Source organism: Danio rerio, chromosome 15 (assembly GCF_052040795.2).
Source record: "Danio rerio strain M-AB ecotype USA chromosome 15, GRCz13ab, whole genome shotgun sequence".
Classification (NCBI taxonomy): Eukaryota; Metazoa; Chordata; class Actinopteri; order Cypriniformes; family Danionidae; genus Danio; species Danio rerio.
Genome location: NC_141035.1, coordinates 23581034 through 23599419, shown reverse-complemented (window position 1 = coordinate 23599419; position 18386 = coordinate 23581034). Strand labels below are relative to the sequence as shown.

General features: G+C 36.5%; 2 protein-coding genes across 11 annotated transcripts in view; both read left to right on the top strand.

Annotated features, from left to right (window-relative positions):
- The window catches only part of usp2a (ubiquitin specific peptidase 2a), a 38969-nt gene extending 24511 nt beyond the window's left edge, over positions 1-14458 (top strand). For 5 of the 10 annotated variants that reach the window (XM_087282837.2, XM_087282839.2, XM_087282838.1 and 2 more), the window contains 11 exons: positions 5104-5154; positions 6371-6494; positions 6589-6700; positions 7046-7156; positions 7233-7297; positions 7430-7533; positions 7618-7698; positions 7792-7870; positions 8042-8149; positions 8607-8727; positions 13274-14447. In XM_087282837.2, the coding sequence (XP_087138963.1) occupies positions 5104-5154; positions 6371-6494; positions 6589-6700; positions 7046-7156; positions 7233-7297; positions 7430-7533; positions 7618-7698; positions 7792-7870; positions 8042-8149; positions 8607-8727; positions 13274-13349 (1032 nt within the window). In that variant the 3' untranslated portion in view covers positions 13350-14447. 10 annotated transcript variants of the gene reach the window in all.
- Positions 14459-15825: 1367 nt separating this feature from the next.
- LOC147833657 (GTPase IMAP family member 9) lies at positions 15826-18144 on the top strand. The gene is made up of 2 exons (XM_087284122.1): positions 15826-16740; positions 17171-18144. Exons 1-2 carry the CDS (start codon positions 16713-16715, stop codon positions 17740-17742), a joined length of 600 nt encoding a protein of 199 aa, XP_087140248.1. The 5' UTR covers positions 15826-16712; the 3' UTR covers positions 17743-18144.
- The last annotated feature ends 242 nt before the right edge of the window (positions 18145-18386 follow it).

The window sequence follows — 18386 nt, the reverse complement described above, 5'->3', positions numbered from 1 at the left end:
TCTTGCTGAGCATTTACTTACTTTAACCAACGACTGCTGCGTGCTGGTGTACTGCTTTAAGATAAAGTGAAAATTCTAATGAATAAGTATTTGCATAATAAAAAGTGATTGCATAATAAAAAGTACATTCCAATTAGAGCATCTTACATTGAATCTAATCGAGTAAGCACATATATATTTTAATATCACACTACATTGTTTCTTTGACGTGAAGCAACCGAGCAATGCAAGTCAGTGGCAGCCTGCATGCAGCTCATGCGTGACGCACAAGGCTGTTCAGAACGGCCATTCATTGTTACGTAATGAGCAGAAATCCCATTAGAGCTCCCTCCAGCAGCCGGAAGCAATCTCAGTCCCGCCCCATGCCACCAGGGTCAGAACCAGCCTGGTGTACGAGCTTTACTGTTGAGCCTTCATTACCTGCATCACAAATAGTTTCATTGTCACAGAATGTGCTCAGATATATTTACCACAACCGTGTATATTTAAATATACATAATTAACCTCCCATTTTTTTATTACATTCACAATGCAGTGACGTGCTTCAGCGCAATCATCCTCTCTATGCACATTTCTGAGTCACTCTCTCTGGTCACCTTTTTTAGCTGGTGATGTGACAAGTATGTGATTGAAGGACATTAAGTACTAGTGGTGGCTTTATCTTGCAGTTCTGAAACAGGACAGTCTAGACTGACCGAGTGCTTTGTACAAGACATTAGTGTGTGTTCTTAGTACATGGAAAAGAACCTAGTGCTCCTATCTGATTTATATGCACTAGTTAAAGTTTTGTATCAACTGTACTGTTGTGGAAAAGGTCTGGCACTGAAGACTGAGTATTCCTGGTAAATTCAGGTTTTCGGTGTTCTAATAGTTTCATGGAAAACGTAAACGAACATTCAGCTGTAATTCTTCGGCTGGGAGTGTAGGACAGAATACTAAGTTGACATAAAACAGAGTATGAACTCTAAACAGTACCAGACCTCTTTAACTATTAATAATGTGGGTCAGTCTATGCGGATGACTGAAAGCCGCCGGTCTAGGCATTTTATCTGGGCTTTTGCTCCACATTTTCCTCTCACAGCAAGCTGTTATAAAAGCAGGATTAGTCTTCCCTCACCTCTAGCGGGGCGTATGCCGAACAGAACACCGTGACCCACTTACACATTCTCCGGCCACCAGAGGAATACAGAAAAATACTATAGTAGAGAAGGATTTGACATAAAAAACTACTTTTTATCAATAACGCAAGGCAAAAGCACTCATGTTATTATGTTATTATGTAAATACTTTATAAGACATGGATATATTAAAACTTTATAACTAATGCAGTGAAATGCCTGTTTCTGCCTGGTATCAACATTTTCTGCGATGGCAAAATGTGTGTAAGGCAGCAAAGTATGAATTTGTTTGCGATGCTCTATAATGATCATGTTATAATGAGTAGGTGGTCTTTTGTACACTAGCTGTTTGAATGCATTCAACCATATGAACATCTACAAAAGCAATCTAATCAGTTGAGCTTTTTTCTTTTCATTATTATAAACAGCATATGTCTGCTAGACCTTATAGTATTGTCAAGCCAAACCCAATCTCTTTGGCATCTACAACTTACATTGCTACATTTCCGGTCATTAGAGATGGCAAAAGTGCACAAATCCATTACTCAAGTAGAAGTACAGGTACTCATTAAAACGATGCTGGTAAAGTTGAAGTACTCACCACACTTTTGTACTCAAGTAAAAGTAAAGAAGTACGGCCTGAAATTTGCTCTGAAGTAAAAAGTATTCATTACTGCTACCTGTTTTAGTTTAGAGTTTTTTTTAGCCGTATTAGGTTTAAAGATCAGAGAAGTACAGTACAGTGTGGTTGGAAGTGGACAAAACCCCATTTAAATGCCAGATCTGAATAGAAATGTGTGTTGTTAACCTGTGATCTGGTCGACCAAAACACATTTTAGTCTATTACCTGGAATAATCATAACATTAGTCATGTTTACATCGCTGATTCTGTCTCATCCACGTTCCTCATTCCTGCCGTTACCATGGTAAGCCTAATAAACAAGCCTACATACGGTGTGTGATCAGAAGTTAAAAAAGTCGAGCACTGCAGCACACAGGTGCGCGATGACAAGATATAACATAGATCGCACCACAAAACACATTCAAATGACAGTAACGAGCCCAATTTTAAAATTCAAGGAGTAGAAAATACAGATATTTGTGTAAAAATGTAAGGAGTAATAGTAAATAGTCAGATAAATAAGTAGTGGAGTAAAGTACTGATACCAGAAAAATCTACTTATGTACAGTAACAAAGTATTTGTACTTTGTTACTTCCCATCTCTGCTGGTCATAAGACAAGAACATCATTATTTAATTACACACTGCGCTTATTATTATTTTGAAAATATTGCATATTTTAGTTTGAGGAGTATGCTTACAGTCATTAACTCTTTTTTCATTTTTCTTATCTCACTATAGTTTAATGTATAACTATTTGTTTTGTTAAATGTTGTTCATGCAATTTGGTGGAAACTTTTATTATAAAAAATCATTATCATCATCGTTAATTATAGTTTTTAGAAAGAAAATCAGAGTCCACTATAATCTGTATCAGCAGTGCACATTTACAAGATAAAATCAGAGATTGGAATCGGCCAAGGAAACTACTATCAATCAACAATCTCTACTATATTCAGCACTTTCCATGTGTGATCTCTGGGATAAAAACATTTACAGTTTACATATGCATAAGGCAGATGCTTTTTTTTCCAAAGCTTCTTACATCTAATTGAAGGTATATCAACAATCTTGGCATGGTTAGTGCCACGTTCTACAATTTGAGCTACAGGAAGGTTTTAAAAATCCATTTTGATATCAGTCGGTGCTAGGGGGGAACAATAGACCCTTTTCACATTTCCAGGTTTCTCAGAAGTGGAAGTCATCATAGTTACGAAAACTTAGAGTGCAGTAAATGAAAGAATACAACAATTTTTTTTTACAATCCTATTTGCTCAAATAATAAAAGAAAAGCTCCACGATGATGTTATCAAGACTTACAGAAAAAGGAAAAAAGTAAGACTGATGACGGCAGCCAGAGGAGAGAATAACGTTAAATTTACGTTTCTGTCTCATAGACGCTGCATCAGAAACGCCTCACACAAGCTGTAATTCGTGTTTTGTAATTTGAAGAAAAGATGATATACTACATACATAAATACATATAAATTTTCGTACATTTAAAAAAAATCTAAATATTAAAAACTTTTAAGGATTTAAGTAGCTGAAGACTGTTAAACGCATTATAACAGGCTTGTGAAAAGGGTCCATGTATCGTTTGAGCATCGATATCACAATTTGTCTATCTGCAATAGTCACATCACAAAATTCAATTTATTAAAGATTAAAAGATAAAGATATTATTAATTTTTATTATTTATACAATGATTGTTATTTTACATTTGATTATTCAATACTGATAGACTCCCCAGAAAACCATAAAGCCTTGTTTATTTATTTATGCATGTAATTTATTATACTTTATGCAGATATATTGCATATATAAAGACTTAATTACCCCAGTCGATCTCCAAATAGAGATATTCAAATCATCTGGAGGAATTATATTCATATCGTAATCTATATCGCAGCAAAACAAATTATCGCAATGTCTGACTTTTCCAATATCGTGCAGCCCTATTCGTGTCAAATATATTTTTTTTCAACAGAGATATAATCATCAAGCTCAGGATGAGGGCTGGTATTCGCAACTTTAACTGGTTCATCCAGAGCTTCTGAAGGCACTTTTCACCCTGACTCCAAGTAATGAAAGTGTTGTAAACTAATGAGAAAGTTATCAGCTGTAGGGTACATCTACCACTATATTGAGAAATGTCCACAAGCTGCTTTGGCAACAACAACTGTATCGTCTCATTTCACACAGCAGTGTATGTCTGCGACATGGTGAATCACAACAACTTAAAATAGCTTAACTTTGCACAAATGTGTTCTTGACACGCAGCAGGACATGTATTCGCCATCTGAGGATCATGTTCATTCCTCAGAATAAATTTGGACATATTTGCAGATGTTTAGATGGTCACGTTTTCATAAGGTTTCTTGGTTAGTGCTTTTAAAGATGATGTGGTCATCAGAGATGGCTGCTGGGATCAGTGTTGCCGTGACAATGACAAATCAGCCAATGAGCGGACTTCCCATGTGAAAGGATTCTATTTTTGGCAGTGCTGATATTACTCTGCAGAGTAGCTGGGGAGCCTGTTCCTGTGAAATGGGTGTTCAGTGTGCATTTTCCATGGAAAGATGGATTTAGATAATACCCAGTTAATGAGTTAGTTAAATATTTCTAGTATGATACAGTATAAACTGCCATGAACTGTTTGTTCCCCAAATATTGACTGCTGTGCCACCGAGGCGGTCGGAAGAAATTTGTTCATTATGAACATCCTGGCCAGCAGCAGGTAAGTTCGTCAGAGTTCCAGCACAGGGCGGATCACGTTTCCCCTCCCGTGCTTGGGCACGACACAAAACAGCACAGTGTCAGATTACTGTCCGGTCTGCTTCAGCGCTCTAGCACCTCCACCAAAACACAGATCATATGGAAATTTGTATCTCTGTTTCCTGGAACCAATGAGAACATTGACAGTCAAATTTAACACTGCTTGGCAGAACTTATTATTTTGAGTTTTGCCTGAGGCCAAAAAAGATACCTGCATAGATTGTGTTGAAGGTTGCCACACATATTTGCTGCATTGACTGTCTGTCCACAACTGGCAGTGGACAATTTTTGGCTCTTCTAAATATGAAATAACTTTAAAAGGCCAACTATACAGAATGTGTGTTTCCACTCCACTGCACTTTTTTCCCATTGTTTTGCTGTGTAAACACACGCTAGACAGACATGTTTAGATGCGGTGTCAAGTCAAAATAAATGTCACTTTTCAAAAACGTACATCTCAATGCCTTGTGTTTTTACAGAAAAATGTTTACTGTGTAAATCTCTGACACAAGATAAATGATTTAGAAATATGTGACTAGCTGACTTTTGCTAACATTTCATCTCATCCATCTACTTTTTTTTTTCTAGAACTCAAAGAGTGCCCAGGGCCTGGTCGGGCTTCGTAATCTGGGAAATACAGTAAGTGTTTTTAATGCTGTTCTTAAAGCCTGTATAAACCAGAAGTTTTATTTTGTTTGTATTGTGACACAGTTTCTAGAAAATCTGAATATTAAATGACAAAACAGTGGGTGTGACTTGTTCTACCGTGAGCTGAATAGATGTAGTAAAGTTGGCATTTCATTCAGGAAAATTGGGAAAGTGTTTTGGGGAGAGTTATTACAATCTAACAGACACCTCCTGCTCACCATTTCTGTTTGTTGTCAAAACTGACAGTTGGAGCTCCGTGGTTTAATATATCTACACCCAAGAAGACAGACGCAAATCTGATAATTTAACTGAAAAATAAAATACAGGAAGTGCATTTTCTGATTTCAATCAAAGATTAGAAGAGCTTTTTTTTCTTAATGACATGCACAGATGAATCATTCACCACAAAACTAGCAATATGAGCTAACACAATCATATGGCTAGTTTTGATTTCTTGGGGACTTTAAAGGTCAAGTTTGTCACTTTATATGGGATTTTTCTTGTCAACTTTTGGATCAATCAGTTGTGTGACTGGATCAACCTGTAGATTTTAGAGCTGCTTGTTGTACAGAAATGACACACTACGCCTTCAGAATGTGTTAACTGTCATTTGCATGTTCGCACGCCTAGGGCAAATCATTTCATAAATCAGATCAAATATCATTGTAAGTGTTTCACTATTGGCCAGTTTCCTCATTCACTTTTTTTAGTCATTCAGTTTATAAATAGAGAGGTCACATGCAACACATCCAACATGCAAGAAATAGATGGAAACTGTCAAATCCCACGATATGCAGTTGATAGAACCAAACGGCATGAAGCAGAATGTTTTCATATCACTTTCACATTCCTCTGTCTATTTCCATTTGGCAAGATTATTTTTCATGATGTGTCTTCGCTCTTGCCCTCACTAAACTTGCTTTTGCCAGGCAACAGTGTGTGTACAGTCCAAAAATAAACTCTTACACATCACAGTCAAGTCTGCTGCTGCTGCTATAAAACTCTAGACTAATGTGTCACTTTGTTTTGTGGCTATCTTTCCAATATCTGCTTAGTGAGCGTGTTCATGCTATCCTTTTTGTAGGGATGTTTATAGGCATTTAAATATACATTATATTTGGGCTGTCAAAAGTAACACTTTAATTATAGAATTTATGTAACTAATTAATTAAAACGTTTCTCTTTCTCTCTATTTTTCCCTCAATAGTGTTTTATGAACTCCATCCTCCAGTGTCTTAGCAACACACAGAGCCTGCGAGACTACTGTCTTCACAACTCCCACCGCCGAGACCTCAACAACAACAACCGCACACACACTGCTCTCATGGAAGGTGCGTGCGAGCAACACTAAACACCTCTTGCCTCTTTCACAGCGGTCAGTGCTTTTCTCTCTGTAAACCGAAAGCCTCTTTTTGCTGCTTTCAGAGTTTGCCAAGCTTATCCAGACAATGTGGACTTCCTCAAGCAGTGAAGCTGTCAGTCCCTCTGAGTTCAAAACACAGATTCAGAGATACGCCCCCAGATTTGTGGGCTACAAGTAAGTCTAATCCTACGTCCATCTTATTCTGCTCGAAGTCCAAGCATCGTAATGTCACAGTACTAGGCCTTGCATATATAAGTGCCCTCTCATAATTATGTAAAATAATGTTGTTGTTTTTTGACAAACTATACAAACTGTTGTTTTACTTTTTCCCTCATTATTGGATTTAATATTGTACAATATAATGTTAAAATGAATAAATCAAGTAGTATAATTATTGCATTAATTTATGTTAATGGCCAAAACATAAATTATAAGTAAATGAAAATCTTATAATGTCTCGTATGTCAATAGCTAGCTGTAGTTGTGTTATGCTTTAAGCTGTTTATGTTATCTCTCCAGTCAACAGGATGCTCAGGAGTTTCTACGGTTCCTGCTTGACGGCTTGCACAATGAAGTAAACAGGGTCACGGTCCGGCCACGGGGAAACACAGAAGATTTTGACCACTTGCCGTAAGTGTACTATACTTATTTTCCTCCATATATATGCAAGATTTTATGATTTATGTATCTTGTTAATTCTTTTTAGTGATGAAGAAAAAGGGAAAAAGATGTGGTCTAAGTATTTAGAGAGAGAAGACAGCAAAATTGTAGGTAAGTAAACATTACACCAGTGTTTGTAGTATTATTGATATACTATTAAATTAGCACTGCATTACAGCTGAAAGTGTTTTCGGTGTGTTTCTTCATTAAGTGTAACATCGCTATGTGTCTGTCTGTCCTCAGATCTGTTTGTAGGCCAGCTAAAGAGCTCTCTGACCTGCAGCGAATGCGGTTATTGTTCCACTGTGTTCGATCCCTTCTGGGATCTTTCCTTACCTATCGCCAAGGTCAGTTTAGCTAGTTTGTACATTACAGTGTTCATTTTGGCATTTGCAGAAATGAGTGGGTGTTAATGGTGTTCTTCTGCCTAGAAGGGCTATGGAGAGGTGAGCCTAATGGACTGCATGCGGCTCTTTACAAAAGAAGACGTGCTTGATGGGGACGAGAAGCCTGTAAATCATTTCATTCATTCCTAACATTTTCAAAATGCAGAAATGGATATGTATTAAATGTTTTAATGTTCCTCTCTTATATCTTTTTTCCAGACATGTTACAGATGCAAAGCCAGACGGCGATGTACGAAGAAATTTACGGTTCAGAAGTTTCCTAAAATTTTAGTTCTTCGTATCCTTCACTAGTGGCGCCTGCTCTGGTTGCGATGTCGCTGGTGGTGTGTTTGTAAGCACTTTTAAGATGCGGGCGGTGTTTGTGTGTGCAAGAATGTGCTGATGGCTTAGTTTGGTGTAGGTCAGCAGTGTGGTCAGTCTCTTCTCCTTAACTGCTTCACTTGTTCAGATCTGAAACGCTTCTCAGAAGCCCGCATTCGAACCAGCAAACTGTCTACTTTTGTCAACTTCCCAATGAAAGACCTGGACCTCAGGGAATTTGCCTCTGACAGAAGCAGTGAGTACAGGCAAAACAAGAGTTTTCCATTTCAGTTCTAGAAAGAAGGTACAGATCGTTAAATCATAGTAGAGATCTCTATTGTTTCTTTCAATAAGTATAACTGAACCTCTTTCTTGTGACAAATGCTGGGTCTGCTTAATCCCAACCACTTATTACTATTAAAATTCAGTCAACCCAGCCTGCATTAGTTTTTTCTGTTTCTGATTATTTGTTGTACAGAGATATGAGCCTTAATATGGAAGAAAATATCTGTTATGAATTTCATTTCATAGTAACTTTAAGAAAGAATTTTTAGTTAAAAATGTGTTTTATTAAGGCTTTAGAACTTTTATAACAAATTATTTCAAAGTTATTTAAATAATTTATGTTATTTTAAATAATAGATAAAAAAAAATAATAATACTTTTTTTTTTAATTTCTCCTTGATCGTCTCTGTATCTTCTTCCTTTTTCAGGTAGTGCTGTGTATAATCTGTATGCAGTGTCCAATCACTCAGGCACGACTATGGGAGGCCACTACACAGCATACTGCTGCAATCCTGAAAATGGGGAATGGTACACGTATAATGACTCCAGGTATTTGCTTTAGTTCCATGCATGTAGCATACATTAGCTTTCAGAGAAGTGATGTGGTTGTTTTTTTTCCTGTATCAAATCCTCCTCCTCACTCTTGCTCCTTAACCTTCCTCCTACTCACTCTTCCTTAAAAATGCCTCTAATCTCTCTATGTCTCACACAAGCACTTTCTACTATATTGGCTAAGCTAAATAATTCTCAGATATTAGTCATTTCGATACTATGTAAAGGGTGATTCACAATGTTGACCAATGTGGAGGACTACCACATGACAGCACATCAGTTATCAGGCATTCCATTACAAAAGTTGGAGTTTCACTTTTCCACAAAGTTTATTACAAGACAGTGTTTAAATTGCTCATGCAACATGGTTTAAGGTTTGCAATATTCATTCAGTTTACTGCAGTGTATCCCATACATTTATTTATTTGCGTTGGTCCACTATAAAAACTACAAAACTTACTGCTACAAATAGATTTTCCAAAAGTTTGGACTGTCGAATAAACATGAGCACTGCACGTTGCAAAATCAAAATGCAGCTACAGTGTTTTAATGTAAATGTCTTAAAAAGAAAAAAAAGATGTTGTCTTCAGAAAAGTTTCTGTATTGTTTTCAGTCTTTCCTTTAATAGCCAAGTACCATTTGAGAGCTGCTTTGATTACAGCCGTTACTGGGGAAAGTCTGGCAGAGAGCCATTTTGCATTTACTATCAGTCAGTCTGTGTTTCTTCCTTGAGACATATGCAATATTTATTTTAAATATTCTTTTTTTTTCCAGAGGGAAATACTGTCACACATATACTACATTTCCATCCATCTATTTTTATGCAGCATTTTGGATATGCACAGAAAAAAACGGTTGATAGAAACATCAACCAAGATGCGCATCAATTTTACAATTGCTCATTACAAACATATGCGCATAACTGAGTAGGATTAAAAAATTTTTTTGGACAAGATAAGGATTAAACTGCAATGGAAACACTATTACCGAACAAATTCCAGTATGGACATTGAAGAAGCCATGTGATTTTGTTATAAGAGATCATGTGATGATAAAAATGTGTGTGAATGGACAAATCAGCAGGCTGAACATATTGTACAACATCTGAAATGTTGTTGTAGTCATTCTAAAACACCTTAACCGTTTCAGTATTAGTGTTATTATATTATTAATGACCTCCAGAATCCAAAGCATCTGTGCTCTGCGTCTCACTTCTTCAAATGCCATCATGCATTTAAAAAGATTCATGCAGCTTCTTCTACCACAGCAAATTTGAATTTTACTGTTAATATTTGGCACCAGTTACTCAGGTAGTGATGATTTTGTTCGCTTTGACTTGTTGCATGGAAACGCTGCTTTATTTTCATGTCTTTTATGCAATATTCCAGTTTTACCCATAAATTTAATTCACATTTTTGGATAGAAACATACAGTAGCTAATGAGTGTAAGTCTGTAGGAAATCCTACTGGTATTTTCACCATTGGTTATTGTTTACTGTAAATGAGCTGCTTCGTATTTGTTTGTTACATTTTTTAAGAAAGTTCTAGGGATAAGGATGCAACATTTAGAAAAAAAAATGTTTTATTGCTAATGTAAGAATAAAGTGTGACGTTTATTACCACCAAGTCAAGATTATTTTACAACGTGCAGAGGCTATATACAAATACTGATAAACAATGAAGAGGAAAAAACATGAGTGGCGCCCAATCAAAGATCTAAGGAAAACCAAATAAATTCCTATAGATTGAACCACTTCCTCTAACCTAACAAAAAAAAAAAATGTAGAATTTGCATATTGTCAGTAGATCTCGCATAGCTTCACACTCTCACACAACAAATTTTGAATGTCTGCTTCGGCAGTCAAAATAGTCTAAATATATATATATATATGATGTTATTATATCATTCATGTTGTGTTGTCATTGAGAAGGCAAACTAGCAACTGATTACTAAAGCAAGAGTGGAAACAAACCTTGAGAAAACAGCACCATCTTCTCATTTAGTACTAGGCCTTCTGTCAGGAAATGTTTCATCACTTTGTCACACTATATGACAAACAATTGATTCTTGGATACCAACAGCCATTTCCATTTTGCATTCATCACAACACCCTACATCAAACAATCATACAAAAATGAGGGGATCCCTTTTAATGTGAATTTGCCATAAAAAAACATGCAATGCAATACGATGATTGAGAAACGCACAAGTAAATGTTTCTCAAAATCCTAGCATTTGATTTATTATAACAGGATATATGTCAGCCATGATTTATGGAGCTGCTTAAAATATTGGCTGCAACATTTTACGTTTAGATCAGAGATGCCCAAACTAGGGCCCTTTGATTCTTTGATTTGGCCCACTATCCCATCTGAGAAGAGAGGGAGAATCATGGGGATGGTTTAGAGCAGGGGTCACCAACACCAGGTAGCCCATGTGGATCACATGAGCTGCCCGCGGGCCTGTTCTGAAAATAGCTTACCATAGTGCCACTTAAGCTGCATCTAATATTTTTTGTAGCTATTCTTTTTAAATTACACTTCCATTGGTGTAAATTTGAAAATAACATTAAGTTAAATAAAACTTTAAAAAAATATTTGATTTTAACTAGCTGGTCTCCACAGCAATGGTTGCGGTACAGGGAGGAGATGATTTGAAAACATGGCAGAAAAAAAAACACATTGTTTTCGCAGTGAATAGGTGGAAGGGTTCTTCTTACTTCATTTGGTGACGGCAAAGCAGCACAATGTTAAGAGACATTTCAGAACGTGTCACACAAGCTGACGTTACCATGCTATCTACCCATGGGGCAGCGTATTACACGTGAAAAAAGTCCAGAAGATTTGTGAAAACTGCTGTCTTTTTTCACAAGACCGGTGAAAACCCCCCCCAAAAAGCAAACGAAACCTCATTAAGAGCTACACATTTTTTTGATTAGAAAAACAAAGCTTTTTCAAACAGGAAAGCAAAACTGTGCTTATAGACTAGAACGGATGTAATCTCCATAGACTGATTTCACGCGGCCGCCATTTGAAACAGCGAAATCGAGGCTGCGGTGGGAAGAAATCCGGAAGTATTGCTTTATACTGTTTATATTATCAGCAAAGAGAAAGTGACACAAATTTATAATTTCACCGCTTTTCAAGTGACGGGAAGGTTCGTTCTGAATGAATAGTGAAAATAAAAATTCAATTCAATATACCTTTATTTGTAAAGCCCTTTTACAATGTAGATTGTGTCAAAGCAGCTTCACATAGAAGATCATAGTAAATTGAAACAGTGTAGTTTAGTTTTTAGAGAGTTTAAGTTCAGTTTAGTTTAGCCATGAACTGAAACATAGGAGGACACTTAAGCGAATTAAAGAGATTGTGATGTTGTTTGATGCCTAACATGCTTTTAATTGTTTAAATTAAATGGAACTGACTGATATTAAAGTGATGTTTACACCATTTCTGCATTTTGAAATTGTGGCAACAGCTGGAGGTTTGTAGTCCACAGCATGTTGTTGCAATGTTTACAGTGCTGATCCTATACTTCTGGGTTTCTTCCCACCACAGCCTCGCTTTCGTGTTTTAAAATGGCGGCCGCGTGAAATAAGTGTTTTCTCTCCTTTGTCCATCTCGGGGCAACTGCAATGGTTAGAAGAGTGTCGGCTATGTTAAAAATGCTGTAGATTTAGTGATAATTCAGTAAAATCTGAAAGTTGATTTATTACACAATCGATCAACTGTTAGTGGCAAATGAAAATATTGTAGAAGTGATCATTTGAAGATGTAAATACTTAGAAATAAAGTGTTGCATGTTGATATTTCTGTTTCCTACCTTGTTAAATCGTTGACAACTATTGTGAGAAATCATTACCATGATCAGTGTCTTTACATGAATGAATATCATTCATTCTTAATAATAAAAATATTATATTATTAAAAGTAAATTAAGCAATGTATTTATTTAAGAAGTGTGTATCAAACTGGTAGCCCTCCACATTAATAGCTACCCAAAAAGTAGCTCTCAGTTTCAAAAAGGTTGGTGACCCCTGGTTTAGAGATTGTCAATTCAAATGTAATGTAACCCCTTGTTTGTTTTATTGTTAAAAGCTAAGTGAAAATAATTGTTTCAATGAAATAGTGTAAATTATTTAGATTGTTTAAATACTGTCACCCAACAATGCAGAGACTTTGGTGAGTAAATCATGTCAAAGGCAGATTCTGCTGTGTATTTAGCATTGAACTCCACTGTGTTGTAAATGTGATTGTTTATGTTCTTTATTGCAATAAGTTATCATTTTGAAAGTTATACTGCATTAGTTAACATGATTTAAAGCAATGTTTTCTATTTATTTTAAAATATTATTAAATAAATTAGGAAATTACCAATGGCAACAAATGTGAAATAGTTTTGCATGTTTACATTCGTGATATTTGGTTTTTGGCCCTTCATACAAAAAAGTTTGGGCAGCTCTGCCTTAGATGCTATATTATTGCTATCATCAGGTTCATTCTTAAATCTCAAATTTAAATGATCATCGCTTTCTCTTTCCAGAGTCACGCCAATGTCTGCCAGCCAAGTTCGCAGTAGCGACGCCTATGTGCTGTTCTACGAGCGAGCTGGACTCTGAGGACGAACTGTGGACAGGGATAAAGTGCAGAACTCGAGCCCATAGTCTGAAGACACATTACACACCACACTGCTTGCTCTGGGCCGTAATGCAGAATGATCATCGCTCTCTGCTGGCCATGAGGGGAAGCGCAAACAAAGCCCTCTCACACTCCAGCATTGTTAAAGAGGTGCCTTTGTGAGCGCGTGTGTGTACGTGTGTGTGTGTGTGTGTGTGTGTGAATATATCAGGGCGGCTCGTCATCAGGCAATAACCCGGCTCAGACTCGATCTCTCTATGCACTGCAACCAAACTCTCATCCCGATGCGCCTTCCTCTTGATCAAGAACGCCTCAATTATACATGTATAAAAACAAACTTTGTTCACTTGATTTTTGTTTTGGATTCTCTTCATGATTTAATTTTTTAAGTATTTGTCTTGAGAGTCGAGGCGCCCCCTAGCGGGCAGCTGCAGAGTTACAGAAGTGCACTGTTACAGTACAGCTTGTTCTTTCACCACCATCATCATCATCTTTCCCACCCGTCATCATGTTTTCAGTGTATATGCTTTGTTCTCTTCTCCATGCTCCCTTTCTTCTCAACTTCCTGAGCGAGTCCCGGGAGTTTGTTGTGAAAGTCTGTGGTGGTGAGAGAACGGCGTGTGGCGTGACTTTTATTCAGTGTGGCTGCTACTGATCTCTGAAATGCTGTGAATGGAAATGCAGATAAGAGGAGAGATGACGGTGATGCTGACAGTATATGGATCCTTGATCTCATGCCATTGAACAACATGGAAAGAATGTTTTGCAAAAAAAAGAAAAATCTGTATATTTTTATATATGATGCAATATAGAGAATGTACTATATACAGTGGTGCTGCAAATGACCCATTACTGTTGCCGGTTTATTTAACAGAGGTAAGAGAACATTATGCTTACAGGTCAGGAGATAATGTGATGAGTCACACAGTGGCAGTCAGAGTATAAATATATATATATATATGTATCAATAAATTTTAGAAGAATGAGCTGTTTCAATCCTCTCATGAGATTGTGTTTTGTCTTTGCTTGTCACTTCATACGAGCTGTTAAATGAATTAAAAAGAGTATTTAATTTTTGACATTTGGAAAATGTGGTGTTCATTTCACCTGCTCACCAAAATATGACAAAAACAAATGTTTATAAAGGAGCTAATTTGCAAGCAATTATCAGGTTGTATTTTTGTTATTTTTAACAACACAAGGAAGGGAATTCAGTGGTATAAATTGAATTAGTGTATTAATTGAATTAGTGGTATAAGTGGAATACTTAGATTTTCTATATATTATTATTATTAATGTTGTTCAGGGTGTTGGCATTAGGGCTGCACGATATTGGAAAAATGATAGTGTGATATTTTATTTTTCTGGGATAAATATTGCAGTAAGAATATAGTTGAATATATAATCAGTGGATGGTTTGAACAGCTCTATTTGATAGTTTTCTGGCGAGTCCAACAGTATTCTGGTACAGAAATTAAATAAATCGCAAAAAAAAATGCTTTTCTTGTTTTGCTTTGTCTTGTTTCCTGTCCAGATATCTAAAGAATTCTTAGACCAAGTAAAAACATTTTGGTTTTCACCATCAGGAGAGTTTTTTGCTTGTTTTACGTATGATCTTGTTTTCGCTTTGAAATGTAGATATTTGGACTAGAAACAAGACAAAAATTCTAAGTAAGAAATGTTTTTTTTTTTTTTTTTTTTTTTGCACAAATCATATATATTTCATATAAATACAGTGATTAAATACAATTCCATAGCTCCTGGTCAACTATAATTCAGACTAGACATTGCATATCTTTGGGATGTGACTTGCGGATGCGCATATTGCAGTAACAATGCTGAAAGATGTTTTCTACAGCCCTACTCCACATGGCCTTAAAAGCCTTAAATTCACTGAACTTGTAGATCTTAAATCTTTATAAATGAGTCTTAATTTTTCTATGTCCCTGTAAAGCTACGTCATTGGGCCAAAACCCATCCAATCAGCAACAATCTTAATAAACTTTTACTAATTGTTTTATTCATTAATTCTATTTACCAATATGCTTTAATTAACTTTCTTCCTGTTATTATACGTAAAAAAATTGTGTTATTTTACTTTTTTTTCATTAAAATACAGAAATAACATCTGTTATTTTATGGTAAATTACTGTAATTTAACGACCGTTATTTTACTTTTTTTTCCCCGGCACCATAGCTGCCGGTAAGAAAAAAAGTTAAATAACAGTGTGTACTGTATGTATAAAACTAGAGTTTGCTTGTTCTGACACATTATTTAAAATATGTGGGTAAGAAATTACTAAACTAGATTTTAATTTAGGGGGGATGGGCAGTTTTCCACTGGCCTAACCAAGCCATTATAAAAAGTCTTAAGCGTTAGCCCTGTAGAAGTCTGACATTTTATTCATAATGGTCTTAAAAAGTCTTAAATAAGACTTACTGCAGAAACCCAGTTATTATTATTTGACACTTTTGTTCAGATTAAGTAGTGTTAGTATTCTGGTGCCATTTACATTTTGACATTTTCCATCTTATTTAAGCTTAACTTAAAAAATAATAGTTTCATTTTTATTTGAGGACAATGATGGATGGTAAAAAATCTGTCCATGCACCACTTGGAAAAAGTGTCACAATTTTCAATTTCACAATGTTCTAGTATTCATGTGGTAAATCATGCAGTAAACGTTAGGACACATAACTGCAGTTTTCAGTAATAAAAAAAAGACTTTGTTCTTGAGAAAATAAATATTTTTTTAAGTTAGATTATAGCTTATTTAACTTATATAAGATTTATCCCTCTAAATAAAATGGCATTTATTTACTTTGTTGCATTAGAAAAAGTGATTCCCCTATCTGTTTAAACTACACAGCCTTTTACATTCATACAGGGTAAAAAATCCTGGTTGCCTTAAACTTTAAAGCTAAATCAAATTAACTTTGAGTCCATTGAACTTCTATTATGTTAAACTGACTTAAAACAGCTTGTGAAACTCATAAAATTAAGTTAGACCATGATTAGATTATCTTGTATGAGCTAAACTGAACTAAAACATGTGCTGTCAGGACTAATTGATGGTATAATTTTTTCATGAAACGTAAATTTTCACGAGTTCATTAAGCAGACCAAAGCAAATACAGCTAGACCAACCAGACTCACCCTCATAATCAACACATGGGCGTCACACACAGTAAATGACTTCCACAGAACTGAGGAGTGAACTTTGAAACTCTGAAAAACAGACTTCATTGTGTGTGTTGGATGGAATTAACTTATTTGAGAAAACAGTTAAGCGGATACATGCGACATAAAGTAAAGAGCGGCTCGCAGGCTGGAGGAATGAAGCATGGCAGTCAGCTCTGTGACAGCATATGGTAAGTCGGAGGACACTTCACTTCATGGCAAACTGCCAATGATATTTTTCACTCAATCTGAGCGTCTTATGACTTTTGACAGGGGTGGGGGTGGTGTTAAATACTAAAGTCTTAAAGGGATAGTTCACCCTTAAATGAAAATCTTACTTACACTTGTGAAGTGGTTATAAACATTTATGAATTTCTTTGTTCTGTTGAACACAAAAGAAGATATTTAGAAGAATGTTGGAAAAAACAAACATTGACAAGCCAACGGCTGCTTTGCCTTTGTGTTCAACAGAAAAGAAAAGAAAGAAACTCAAACAGGTTTAAAAAAAAAAAGTGGAGACTGAGAAAATGATAAAAGATTCATTTCTGTGTGAAGTTTCTGCTTATTGTGAGCATCTGAATGTACTTTACCTCTGATTTGGCTTCTTTGTTTTATGGTAAGTGGATCCAGAAAGTCCTTCTGTGATGGGACTTGTGCTGTTGGGACGAAGGCATTCTGGTAAGAGCTCAGTAGGAGACCTCATCCTAGGCCGCAGTGAGTTTGAGCCTGGCAAGAAGACTGTCCGCTGTGTGAGGAGGTTCGGCTGGGTGGACGGCCTGCGGCTGGCTGTGGTGGATACTCCAGGCTGGAGTCTCTTCGGCTTGGCGGACGGCAGGCAGGTGAAACAGGAGATCCAGCGCAGTGTGATGCTGGCTCCTCCTGGACGCCTGCTGTTCCTGCTGGTCATCCCAGTGGACTCGTTCGGTAAGAGGGACGGACGTGCTGTAGAGAAACATGTGGGGGTTCTCGGGGATGTGGTGTGGTCCCGCACTCTGGTGCTCTTCACCTGGGGAGACGAGTTGAGAGGCAGGAGCATTGAAAAGCACATTCAGAAGAAGGGTGAGCCTCTACAGGGGATCTTGAGGAGGTGTGGACTTAGATACCATGTGGTGAACAATAAATGTCTAGAGGACTACACTCAGGTCACTGAGCTGCTAAACATTTTAAAACAAATGTGTGACAGCACTGGATGAACAGAGAAAGGACTTGTGTAATATACCTCTCTTGGACGTTTCATGGACGTCTTTTTTATGTAGTGTGATCATATTTCGCAGTGCAGGACTCTACTGAATTACCCATTCCTAAAAAAGCACTTATTTTACTCTTTGAGATATCACTAAAACGTTAAGAAAAATGTACTTACTTAAAATATCCCCTTTGATGTCCATGTTTTTATCTTGCTAAAGTTCTCCTTGGTGCCCTATATCGACACTGATGATGCTCCAGTTCCCGCCTTTTTACGAAATGGAAATGTGATTGGATCAAAGTTTTGCGTGTCAAAATATTCGACGTCATGATTGGCTACCGTTCATTAGGTCTTCACGTGTCAGAGCAGAGGCCCGAGACATGGCGTTCAACAACAGGAGAAATTTGAGGTAAGATAAAATATGGAACAAAATGGGGTTTCATTGCGAGTCTGGGCACGAAAAGAGAACTGAATTTGAAATATGGGCTTTCCCGAGAAATAATACATATGATATATGATACAGACTTAGAGTGAGGAATATTATAACGTTGCCACACACATGCCAATATCATCTATGATAGTATCGTCATGTCTTGGCTGAAAGTATATTAACGTGAGTCATATTTGTTTAACTTGTGTAGGTCTTATGAA

Bases quoted from the DNA above. Each gene is read 5' to 3' on its own strand.
- LOC147833657 (XM_087284122.1), top strand. From the start codon at position 16,713: ATGGCAGTCAGCTCTGTGACAGCATATG. The intron at 16,741-17,170 runs GTAAGTCGGAGG...TTTTATGGTAAG, and splicing joins CAGCTCTGTGACAGCATATG to TGGATCCAGAAAGTCCTTCT.